This window comes from Empidonax traillii, unplaced genomic scaffold, assembly GCF_003031625.1.
Source record: "Empidonax traillii isolate 1590-97213 ecotype Southwest subspecies unplaced genomic scaffold, ASM303162v1 scaffold869:size279042, whole genome shotgun sequence".
Classification (NCBI taxonomy): domain Eukaryota; kingdom Metazoa; phylum Chordata; class Aves; order Passeriformes; family Tyrannidae; genus Empidonax; species Empidonax traillii.
The window spans coordinates 217,939-229,785 of NW_020956062.1; the positions used below are offsets into that span (position 1 = coordinate 217,939).

General features: G+C 50.6%; 1 protein-coding gene across 1 annotated transcript in view; it reads right to left on the minus strand.

Moving 5' to 3' along the window:
- Positions 1-6,357: 6,357 nt before the first annotated feature.
- The window catches only part of NELFB (negative elongation factor complex member B), an 11,577-nt gene continuing 6,087 nt past the window's right edge, over positions 6,358-11,847 (minus strand). Inside the window, exons 8-13 of the mRNA XM_027902405.1 lie at positions 11,136-11,231; positions 9,831-9,973; positions 8,822-8,928; positions 7,829-7,970; positions 7,013-7,121; positions 6,358-6,765 (exon numbers count right to left, since the gene is read on the minus strand). Of these exons, the coding sequence (XP_027758206.1) occupies positions 6,628-6,765; positions 7,013-7,121; positions 7,829-7,970; positions 8,822-8,928; positions 9,831-9,973; positions 11,136-11,231 (735 nt within the window). The 3' untranslated portion in view covers positions 6,358-6,627. The remainder of the gene's footprint in view (positions 6,766-7,012; positions 7,122-7,828; positions 7,971-8,821; positions 8,929-9,830; positions 9,974-11,135; positions 11,232-11,847) is intronic.

Consider the following 11,847-nt stretch of genomic DNA (forward strand, 5'->3'; position numbering starts at 1 on the left):
AGATTTAGATCAGATATTGGGAAGAAACCCTTCCCTGTGAGGGTGGGCAGGCCCTGGCGTTGCCCCTGGATCCCTGGAAGTGTCCAAGGCCAGGTTGGACGGGGCTTGGAGCACCCTGGGCTGGTGGAAGATGTCCCTGCCCTTGGCAGAGGGTGGAAGGGGATGAGCTTGAAGGTCCCTTCCAACCTCAAATGTGATCCTATGTGATTCCATAACTTCAGCCCAAGGGCACAGCCTTGGTGTTGTCCTGGAGAGGTTTGGTGGGAGCAGAAGCACCTGTGAAGATCCTTCATTGGCCCAGATCTTCTCAGTGGAGCCCAGGAATGTTTTGCAAACTGCCCGTGGCTTCCTGAGCTGGGAGCAATTACCAGCTGGGCTGTTGACCTGTTTGATAATCATCAGTACACCACAGATAAGGCAATAAAATGTGTATACAAGGTTATCACATAACAGGCACCTGCCGAAACAGAGCTCACCTGCAGAGCAGAGCCTTGATCTGCTTTGCAGTTGTCCACTGCTGGAACAAAGAGCCAGCACTGCTCAGGGATATCCTCTCTCTGTCTCCTGCTGCTTTCAGACACCTCCACAGAAACGACAAGTAGGTCAGCTCAGGATGAAGGCTGAGTGAAGGGAGTGGCATGGAATGAAGTTTCCCAAGCCTGAAAGGAGAGAGAAGCGGCACCTGAGGTGGTGTCAGAGAGCCTGGAATTCAGGCAGGCTCTGAAGAACAGGGGAATGAAAAGCAGGCTCTGGGATACAAAACGTTCTGCCCCAGTTTTGGTGGGGCAGAAACCCCCAGAGAGGAAACAACTGGGACAACTCCCAGTGGGAGCTGCCACAAAGGGAATGGGACCCAGTGGAGCACCGACAGAATCTCCTTCCTAAGCAGCAGCATGTCAGGTTTGCCATTCCTTTGTGAAACCAGGGTGGAAATGAGGCCGAGCTCCTTTGTCCAGGGCTCAGTCCAGCTGGTTGGGCTGGAAGACAAACCCAAAATAATTGTGTGGGCACCGAGCCCTTCATTCCTTTGCAAACCTGGCTGCTGCAGCATTCCCATTCTTGTGGGCTGCACTGTTGGAGAAGGACACTGAGGAACAGGACTGTGTCACTCTGCTCCTCAGGGCCTGTTTCCCTCGGTGCTGGATGACAATCTAAGCCTCTTTAGTGCTAAAGAGATTTGCAGAAACAGAGGTGGTAGGTGCCAGTCAGTATTTATATCCATTGCAGCCCCCAAGGGCACACTCCAGCACCCAAGATCACCTTCCTCCAGGCTCCTGGGAAGCACCCATTGCCTCATTCCTCCACTTGGAATGTGGTATAACTGATTAAAAAACGGGAAACCCCACCTCCCTCAGGCTCACCATTGACCCAGAGCTCTCCCAAATCTCCAAGGTGCATCACAAAAACGCAGCAATAATTGTTTTGTTGCAGTAAGTGAGGGTGTACCTAAACTGTGTGTTTGACTTATTGCAGTTGTTGGCTTTTCAGAAGGAATTCCTGAGCTTCACTGGAAAGACAGAGACCTGGGTTCCTCTTGTTTGGGGCCCAAAGGCTGCAGGGCCCCTCCAGACACCAGGATAGTTCTGGAAACATCAAACCACCCCCCCACACACAGGTTGAACTGAAAGATCAGGACCAGCAGCTCCTGCAGCAGGAGGAGTGGTCCAAAATTCCTGTGGCATCCAGGAGGTGCAGTGACCCCCCCCCACCCAGGCCACAAACACCTGCAAGTCCCTCTGCTTGGATACAGCACTGGCCAGGGTTGGATTGGAGGTGTGGGGTCTTCAAACCCCCCAGGCAGCACCCTGCTGGTTGCAGGGGGGCTTCCTGCATCCCCCCCACCCACTCTGGTCCTCAGCCAAAGGTATGTTGTGGATGTTGTCCTGCTGGGATGGGTGAGATGGAAAACCACCTCCCTCTGGCCGCTCTTCAAGGAATCCACCTGCAGAGATCCCTCTGCGATTATGGGATTGTTCAGCTGAGACCAAACAGCCCACGGGGCTCACTGGGAGTGGAACAAACCTGGCTGGGACCTCCTGGACCAGATGCTTTGGTGCTGCTGCCCAGGCTTTGTTGCACAAGTAACCAGGGGCATTTCCAGGGAGGCTTCGTGTGCAGCTCAGGGGAACAAACACCCCCTGCACACCCAGCCCTGCCTTTCCCCTCCCAGCACACCAGGGCTCCCTGCCCGAGCTCACAAGTCAAACAGATCTGGAAGGAGGGAGGAAAGTGGGCACACAGCTGCCAGCAGATCCAGGAGGGAGCAGCTCTCAGCCTTCCCAGCGGGCAGGAAAATGGAGTTTCGGAGTTAAAAGGCAAAAGAGGCGTTGCAGAGTCTGTCAGCACCTTCCATGAGCTCAGAGGAGTCAACAGTTACCAAAAGACAAAGAACAGATGCCATGAGGCACGTTTCTTCTGAGGATTTTTGTTTGTTTCTAATAACAAATGTGGCTGAAAAAATGGTAATATGAAACTTGTTCTCTTAATCATCTGATTGCTTTGTATCAGGTTGCTAATGACTCACCCCCAGGATTTTATACACATTTCACCACTTTTGTATTGTTAACCCTCATCAGGCTTGGGCACAGCAAATGCATTGCTGGTCTGAGGGAAAGAAATAATACTAAAACTACAAGTAATAACAATTGTCTTTTGAGTTCTGGACTGGGGTTTATGATAACAGAACAAGAACCAGGATGGGTTTATTCTGACTCAAACTGGATGGCTGGTTACAGGAATTACCACAGAAATATCTGGGAGGGTGGGCAGAACCTGGCACAGGTTGCCCAGAGAAGCTGTGGCTGCCCCATCCCTGGAAGTGTCCAAGGCCAGGTTGGACGGGGTTTAGAGCACCCTGGGCTGGTGGAAGGTGTCCCTGCCCATGGCAGGGGGTGGGACTGGATGAGCTTTAAGGTCCCTTCCAACCCAAACCCATCTGGGAGTTGATCTTTTTTACTTTCTCACCACACAGAACTTCCCTTCACAGAATCTGGAGGAGAAGGAGAGACACCAACCCTCACTGCTGGGCTGCTCTGACACAGGCAGGGGTGGAGCTGTGCTCTGCCACTGATGCTTTGAGAGCACAGGCCCTGCTGAGGAGGAGAAGCAGCACAGGACTCCCCTCAGCCCAGGTGAGACACCTCTGCCCCTTGTGCAAGTGTTTTGCAAGGAGAGGGAGCTGGTTTCACTGCATCCAGTTGTTCAGCTTTGTCCTCCTCCCCAAACTCCCCTGGCAGGTCCAGCAGGCCAAAATCCACCCCCACAGATGGTTTGGCTGCTTTCTGAGAAGTTATCTTTCCAGCTGGACTGACCTCCTTTGTCTTCAGTGTGCTCTCCACGTGCTGAATGGATCCTGCTCAATCTGCTGATGGTCCCTCTTGCACCACAGAGGGCAAGAACAGAGAAGGGACCAGGGAAAGAGCAGGGAGTGCAGAGGATATCCAGGAATAGCAAAGCCTGGAGCAATTACAGAGCTACAGCTCTGTCTGATGTGTCCTCAACCTCCACCTTGAGTGGAGCTGCTCTCAGTCCCTGTTTTACACCCACCTGAAGCTCCAAGGAGCTGATTTGCCCTTGTTTTTAAGGCTGAGCCTGGCTCTGGTGCTGGGAAGGATAACCAGAGCATGCCTGAGATGTGAGGATGGAGCTTGGACTGATACACGAGCCCTGCAGAGCTCAGTCCTTACTAACACAACAGCCTGGCCGGGAAATAAAGGTCAGAAAGGAGGTGGAGAGTGCAGAGAGCCCTGAGGTCACAGCAGGATCTATCAGAGCTGCAGAGACAGTTGCAGAAACACTTCCTCCTCCTGGAATGCTGCTCCACCAGGACATCCCTCCAGGGGTACAGCTGTACTTACAGGGTCATTTGTGTGCCAGGACCACTGCACAAAAGGAAAGAGAGAGCACCATCTGTGTGCCATCCATCAGAGCTGGATGGCAGGGGCCAGGAACTCTCTGAACTGTCCCACGTGCTCAGTCCCCTCTGCTTCAGGAGAGAGCTCCAGGGCACAGCTCCTGCCCCACACAGCCCTGCTGCTGGGCACCTCCCAACACCACCTCCCTTCAGCTGAGACAACCCCAGCACCAGCAGAGCTAAAACAGCATTTACAGCAGCTGGAAATACCCGTGCACCCACCTACAAAGCAAAATCGGGGCTGTTCTCCACCCTCAAATGGCTGAACTAGTCTGCAAAAGGAGATAAGAAGAAAACAAAGATATAGAAATAAAATTGACTCTGTCCCAGCTGAAACCAGGACAGGAATTAACAAGATTTTTCGTGTCACTTCATTTTCTGGGCTCAGTGCAACTCTTCCAAAGTGAAACACAGACATTCATTCTGAGAAGCTGGGGATAAGGGGATCCTCATTTACAGGGAAAGTCCCAAACCCAACCCCCCACCACGCACAGCTCACCAGAATTAACCCAAAGCCTGAAGTTTGCAGCAGCTCTGCCAGAAAAGTCCCTTGGAGAGGGATAACTCAGTTTTCTGCTGTGCAGCATCTGCTCCAGCCTTTGTCAGACGCTGCTTTCCATGTCCATCTTCCCTCCGGCCATCTGCACCACAACCCATCCATTGTTCCCAACCTCTTTCCCAGCGGATCCAGCACCCACAGCACCGAGAACAGGGTGTTCTGCCAAGGAGCAGATGCTTTTGAGCGCTCACAAGTGCGAGGACGCCTCACAATGCCTTCAGCTGTCCCGTTCCCACCTCTTGTCATCCCGTAAGTCCCAGTCTGACGGAGCCTGAGGCACCTCGCTGGGCTCTGGGTCGCTCTGGTCTCACAGCAACGCCCTCAGTGAGGACCAGGTCGCTCAAACCGATTAGAACTCATTGTAAAAATTCACCTCCCAGCCAGGCATGGCAGGTTTGGAGAGAACACACAGTTTGTTCACATCACAGGTATCACCCCCCTGTTGTCAAGGCAAACTAAGTGTGAGTAGGGAGCGATCCCAGCTCGCCGTCGGGGATCCCAGGGCAGGCAGGGCTGCACCACCCTCTAGTGCACACCCACAGCAGTGCCTGCCAGCCCAGGGAGCACGGCCACGGACAGGCCAGTGGGGAAAAGGTTAGGAAAACAGAATTCCCTTGCCCTGCCCGGCTGCCCCTCACCCACAGCTGCGCCACAGGACGGGGCCATCCCACACCACAGGGAGCTGGAATCCTCCGAGGGGGAGCCCCAGAGCAGAACTCAAGAGGGGTCCTGGCCCTGGCACAGGTGACAGACACTGTCCTGCACACCCAGCACCCTGCACCCCACACTCCTGACACCCTGGACCTTGCATCCCTAGCACCCCACAGCACCCAAGACCCCCAGCACCCCTGGCACCCCAGATCCTGCACCCCAAACCCGCCCCACCTTCCCTGTTCTCCCACAGGGTATCACCAGTTCCTGCATCAAAGCAGAAATGAAGCCCCCAGGTGGTGCACAGAGGGGACAGTCACATTCCTCACACAGCATTTCTGAGCTCAGGAGGAAGAAAACCACACAAGAAGGGAGAGAGCAGCTCTGGGGAGGGAGATCCACCTCTACTCAACTACCACGTTCGTGCGGGGTTTTTTAGGCACAGTTTCAGGAAACAGAAGTCTCTTGAGCATGACTTGGCACTGGGAGTGCTTAAGTACCAGGAATTGGGGGGGGCAAAAAGAAAAGGGAGGAGGTTTAGGCTGGGTGTGAGGCTGATCTGAGGTCTGGAGTAATTCCTGCAGACAGATTCCTGCTTACAGGGACAGACAGGTTGACTTCAGGCATGTTGTATGTGCTGGAATGAGTGTGAATTCCACTGTAAACTCCCACTACTCATTCTTCTCCCATGCCCACTTCCCTGCACGCTCTACCAGAGGCAGCAACAAAAGCAGAACTGAATTAGCTGGAACAGCACAGACAGTGACACCAGTGAGCCATGAAGGACAAGCTCCCCAGCCTGGAGGAGAGAAGCTTCAGGGTGACCCAACTGCAGCCTCCCAGTGCCTGAAGGGAGCTACAAGAAACATGGAGAGGGACTATTTACAAGAGACTGGAGTGACAGGACAAGAGGGAAGGGCTTCAAACTGAAAGACAGTAATTTAGATTGGATATTGGGGAGAATTCCTTCCCTGGGAGGGTGGGGAGGCCCTGGCACAGGTTGCCCAGAGAAGCTGTGGTTGCCCCATCCCTGGAAGTGTCCAAGGCTGGGTTGGGAGCTTCTCTCCTCTGCCACCTCCTCTTGTTGAGCATCTCAAAGATTCCCCAAGAGCAGACCCAAGGCCAAGGAAAGCCATGACAAGCCTCAGGAGCCCACACCACCTGCTCAGCCACACTGGGGTTCCACACTCACTGAGCAGTCCTTACAGTGGTTTAAAAACACAAGATGCCAAGCTTAAAAATACGTATTTTCTTTTGGAAAAAACAATGTACAGTCAGATTTTAAGTGGCTCTACAAGAAGACACTCAGCTATCCTCAAGAAAAGTAAACCTTGCAATGCACTGCATACAGTTTTCTAGCCAGCATGAGTTGGGCAAACTGCAGTGATTCCTGAAGGAGCTTCAGTGGCTTTTTTTTTTGTTTTGTGTCTACCCTGTGGGCAGGGACACTCAGAAGGCAGCAGAGAGCTTCACACTGGGTTAGTTGTTGTCCTGCAGAGCCAGCTCAGCGTGAGGCTGGTGTGGGCACAGTGGGCAAGGGCAGCTCCATGGAGGGGGTCTCGGTCACTTCAGCTGGGCTCGGCTTGCGCAGCTCCAGCTTCTCGGTGAGTTGGTTGTAAAGCTCCTTCACAGCTTCCCCACTCTGTAAAAAATGAGGATGGGGGGTTGGGAAAACAAGAGTCACACTCCATTGTAGCCCCCACCCGGCACACCAAGTGTGCCATCACCCTGTAACAAACCAAGAGGGACAGAGGAAGGAATTTACGAGGTAACTGAGCTACAGCTGGGTACGTTCTGAGAGCAGAGCTCGTGGTCCTTTAAGCCATGCCTGGAAAGGCAGCTGCTTTCATCTGCAACCAGTTTTCCCCTTCTCATGCTCCCCTTCCTACCTGCTTGGTGGGTTCCAAAGCCTTCTGGAGAGACTCTAGTTTGGCTGGTGCCACTTTGTGGTGCAGATGCAGCAGCAGCCTGAGCACATGTCTGTGGACGTTCTCCTTTCTGCAGAACAAACAGCACCTTGAGAGCCAGGGAGCTACAGCAACAGCACCAGAGTGATTCACACCCCCCCACACCAGGAGCTTTGTTAGAATCTTCCAAGAGGATTCATGGAATTGCTCAACAGGAGTGGTCCTGCAGCAACCTCGAGGAGGCAGGGGGAGATTTTAAGCACAGACAGGGCAGCAGCTCCTCCCTGCAGGACAGGCCATGTGCACGGGCAGGAGGATGTTCATCCCTCCACGTGGGGAGGAAGAAGCAGCAGCAGCCCCAGCAGCAGCTCCAGCCACTTTTTGGGAAGCTTTCTGGAGGTCAGATCTGGTCTGCAGGCCACCAGCTAAACCACAGGGACTTCCCAGCAGTAACAACAGATTCGTGTGTGCAGCTGATACTGCAAAGAGCTGAAGTCAACTCTGCATATTCAGAGCTCCTGCAAAGCCTGAAGGATATTCTCCTGTGCACTCCAATTTGTGAATAATGAATTACAGTTCATGTAACAATTTATAATCAGCATGTAACAATTTTGCTGATAAAAAGTCACAAAATACAAGCCTTTCCCTAAAGAAAAAGAGCATCAGGACAGTATTTCCACAGCATTTCCACAACATGTGAAGAATTTGCTGAACTATACTGCTGAAAGCAGTAATGCCTCTCTCAGGCATTTTGTAAACTCACTCCCTTCACTTCCCTCTGAGGAAAACCGAATTTACCTGGAGCAGGCAGTGAGGAAGAAGCCATCAAAGAGACTGGTGCAGAACTCCTCCAGTGCAAACTCATCCCCCAGCAGTGTGAGGTTCCCAGTGAGCAGGTGCAGGAAAATATCACTGAAGGCCAAGTCACTGAATGTCTCAACTGAGCAACATGGAAAGAAGAGACAGAGGCTGAGAAGGATGTGCCAAAGGATGGACTATAGAGCTGATGCTCCTGTTGAAAATCTTGCAGTGAGATTTCATCATGGAGTGGTTTAGGTGGGAAGGAACTTTAAAGATTACTCAGTTCCACCCCCTGCCCTGGGCAGGGACACCTTCCACCAGCCCAGGTTGCTCCAAGCCCCATCCAACCTGGCCTTGGACACTTCCAGAGATGGGGCAGCCACAGCTTCTCTGGGCAACCTGTGCCAAGGCCTCCCCACCCTCCTAGGGAAGGATTTCTTCCTAATACCTACTCTCTTACAGCCATTTTAATCATTTCCTTAGAAAACATGTAGCCCAGGCAGGTGGCTTTGATCTTTCAGACATTAAAGTTTAAGAGCAGGTTGATTCAGAGCTCTCCTGCAACTTATCCCAGAGGAGTCAGTGAACAAGATAATCCTAGTAAAAAAATAACTGTTCAGTCCTATTTTGTTACAGGTTTCTCAGCACACAAAGCCAAGCCCCAGGAAATTCTGGTTACCTGCAGTTACTCTGGGCAGCAGCAGAATTAAGCCACCTGCTCTTTTATCTTCCAGATTTACTCCAAACAGTTCTCAACTAATTGTTCATAGAGCCTTTGATCTAAGGAACTGACCCTCAGCCACTATCCCTAAACTCTCAGATCAGCAGAAAAGTGCCCCTAAATTGCAGACAAACCCAAACACTTCTGCAGGGACTCTCAACCAAGTCAACAAAAGCAAGACATGACATCTTTGGCTCTGAAATCCCCTTCTCTGCAGGTTTACTTGCCTCCTATACAGCTGCAGAATAGAAGATGGGACAGCAACTTACCTAGTGCTGGCAGGAGCCTGAGGAAAGCATTCTTGTTCCTCTGTTTAGTGATGTGAAGGATGTAATACAGCCCAATCTCACAGGCTATTCTGTTCTCCTGCAGGAATCTGTTATGGCAGAAGCAAAGTTTCTTCATCAATACAGCTTAAAAAGATTTTTTAATTTTTTTTTTTTTAAGAGGTTTAAAATACTGATAGAAATCAAGCAGGTACAGCAGTGGCTAACCCCAAACCCACTGAAGAGCAGCTACTCAGTGACTGAGCAGATGGATCATCCCTGTGTTCACTATCATGCTCCAAAAAAAAAAAAATCTCCCATTCAGGAAATACTGTGCTGTCTCACAGCCAAACAGCTGGATTTGATTGTGGACATTTATAATGTATTCATGGTAAAAGTGCTAATCAAACTGGGGTTTAGAAGTAGCCCAAATACTCAAAAATGACACAAAGTCCAACAGTGCTGTGTTTGAGCTTTCACAAAGTCAAAGATCATAGAGGAGAGTACAGCTCTTGGGATGCAGGACTCCAGATTCTGGCAGACAAGAACTGTGCTGGAAATTAGTGCAAGGTCTGAATAGAAGAGCACACAATTACCCTGGAGTGACAGGTTATCAACAGAGAATGAGTGTGGGTGCCAAAAATGCCAGCTTTCTGATTTCCAGTAGTGCTTCTCCAGAACCCAGCACAGGCACTCATCCAGCTGCACCCAAATATCACCCAAACACTGAGCATTCACTGCCTGGGAAGCTGCACAAGCAGCAATTTGAACAGAAGTACCAAATACTTTGATATTCAGTCTGCCAAAAGAATGGTCATTACAAGAAATGTTACTGAGGAACCGTGGTGGAAACCTGTTCCCTTAAAAATGAAAAGTTCAGGCTTGATTAATTAGGGCTAAATCTTATCCCCAAAAGTCCTGCCTTTAGCCCATGGAGTGTTTTTCCCTGCCAGGGCTGGCTGGTTCTGTGGTGCTGGGCTGTGGGTACAGCTGGGGAGGCAGGATTACATACTTGGTGAAAGCTTCAGGAATGGTGCTGGGGTAGGGAATTGGTCCCTTCTCCTCTGAGGGCAGCTTCTGATCCACAGTGAAGGTGTGGTCGTCCACCACAAAGGACATCAGCAGGGGCAGGAACCTGGTGATCAACTCAGCTTCCTTGGAGGGGGCGGAAGAAGAGAGGGAGAAGAATCATCATCAATCAGTTCATGCCACCTAATGGTCCTGGAGCGCCGTAACAAACAGCGAGGCAGTGTGAGGAGCCTCATCCTACGCTGAGGAAAACAAGCTCTCAGACATCCAGGTCCCTGTCAAAACTCTTGAATAATTCACTTCCATGTGTTCCACGGTAACCAGGAAAATTTTTACTTCACCTCACCTACAGAAATCTTCCTGCTCAAGTCCTTTCTTTGGACAATTACACAGCACTTCTTCTGAGAGACCCTTCCCAAAACTGCTGCAGGCACTGCGTGTTAAGGATGAAACCAAACTGCTTTTATCCACAATTATATACCCCCAGCATAGTCCAGGCTTATCTGTGGTGACACAAACCCAACTCAAACAGATTTGCAATACAGAGATTCCCTTTGGAACGAAACTGTGAACGTTTTTCCCCTAGAGGTTCGTGAGAGAACACAAATCACAGTGTTACCCTTGGAGTACTGGTCACTGCCACAATCCCAGTGTTGATGCACACCCTCCCTGTGGCAAATTTAAACATGCAAGCAGCCAGGAACAGATGTGTTTTGGAGACTTCAACTATCCCCCTCAGTAGACATTTGCTGCATTATGGCTCAGAACAGAAACAGCAAATTTCTCCTGAGAAGCAGCCCCGCTGTGCAACACCGTGGCTGGCCTTCCTGCCCTCAGCTGACCTGCACCAGGGAAAGTGTTTCCAAAGCATGGAAAGTGCTAAATGTGGCACTGCACAAAGCTGCTGCAACACAGAGCTGGAAGGGAGAAACGTTTCTCATGGTGGTGTTGGAAATCCTGCTTTCCTCACACAAGACATATCCTACAAACCTGTGGAAGGTCCCAGGAACTATGAGAGAGCAGTGAGCAACCAGTGCAGTATTTCATAGGGGTACAGTCTGATTTTAGAACAGTTAGGGCCAGGCCCTCATGGAAATCCAAAAGCAGGAAAAGGAAGCTCACAGCAGGTCCTCTGGAGCTGCTGCTCTGTGACCACTGATGTTTTTCCCAAGAAAGCTCTGACGAGAGGTTTGCACAGTGAGCGTTAAATCAGGGACACAATAAATAGCAAACAAATCTAAACCTGTCCAGTTAAAGGCGTTAAATTCTAAACATCAAAATGGCTCACCATTTTTGGTTCCTTGAAGACTTGACTGTCAATCATGTCCCAGGCCCCCTGTCCCAAAGACAGCATCCTCAGGAGCAGCAGCAGGTCTGGGCTTTCCTCCAATTTTAAGGGGAGAAGAAAAAACAGCTATTTTGATCTTCCACATGAGATATCAAAGCAGTAGTTTACATTCAAAGCTCTTCTGGATTAGCAGCTTTATCAAAGACTGCTGGGGGCATTCAGTTCTCCAGTTTAATTGAAACCTGATTCCTTGAACAGGAATCACATCACACACACACACCTGAGGGCTGGTGGGGTTTTGTAACTTCCATAAAGCAGCAGGGAGTTTGCAGCTACCTGATCACAGCGTGGTTTTTAAAGGTGTCCAGCCCAATTAGTGCATTGAAATGTAATATGTGCCAGGACAAACCAAGCAGAAAAAAGGAGAAAGGGTGTGTAAGAATGACAATGGGTTTTTTTGTTTACACTGTGCCCTGAAACCAAAACGAATTTCAGTGTTAAACTGTCACGAGGAAGTTATTCCATCTAACAACACTTCGCAACTCAGGGATAACACCAGCAAGTGCCTCACACTGTTCAGACACCTGCAAGAGCGCCCTCCTTTAACAATTCAGCACCTCCTGCAGACACTATTCCAGGAACTGTGTTCTATCTCAGCAAACAGAGCAGAACAGCATTAACCAACCCCTGGCATTTACTGTGACAGGGGAAA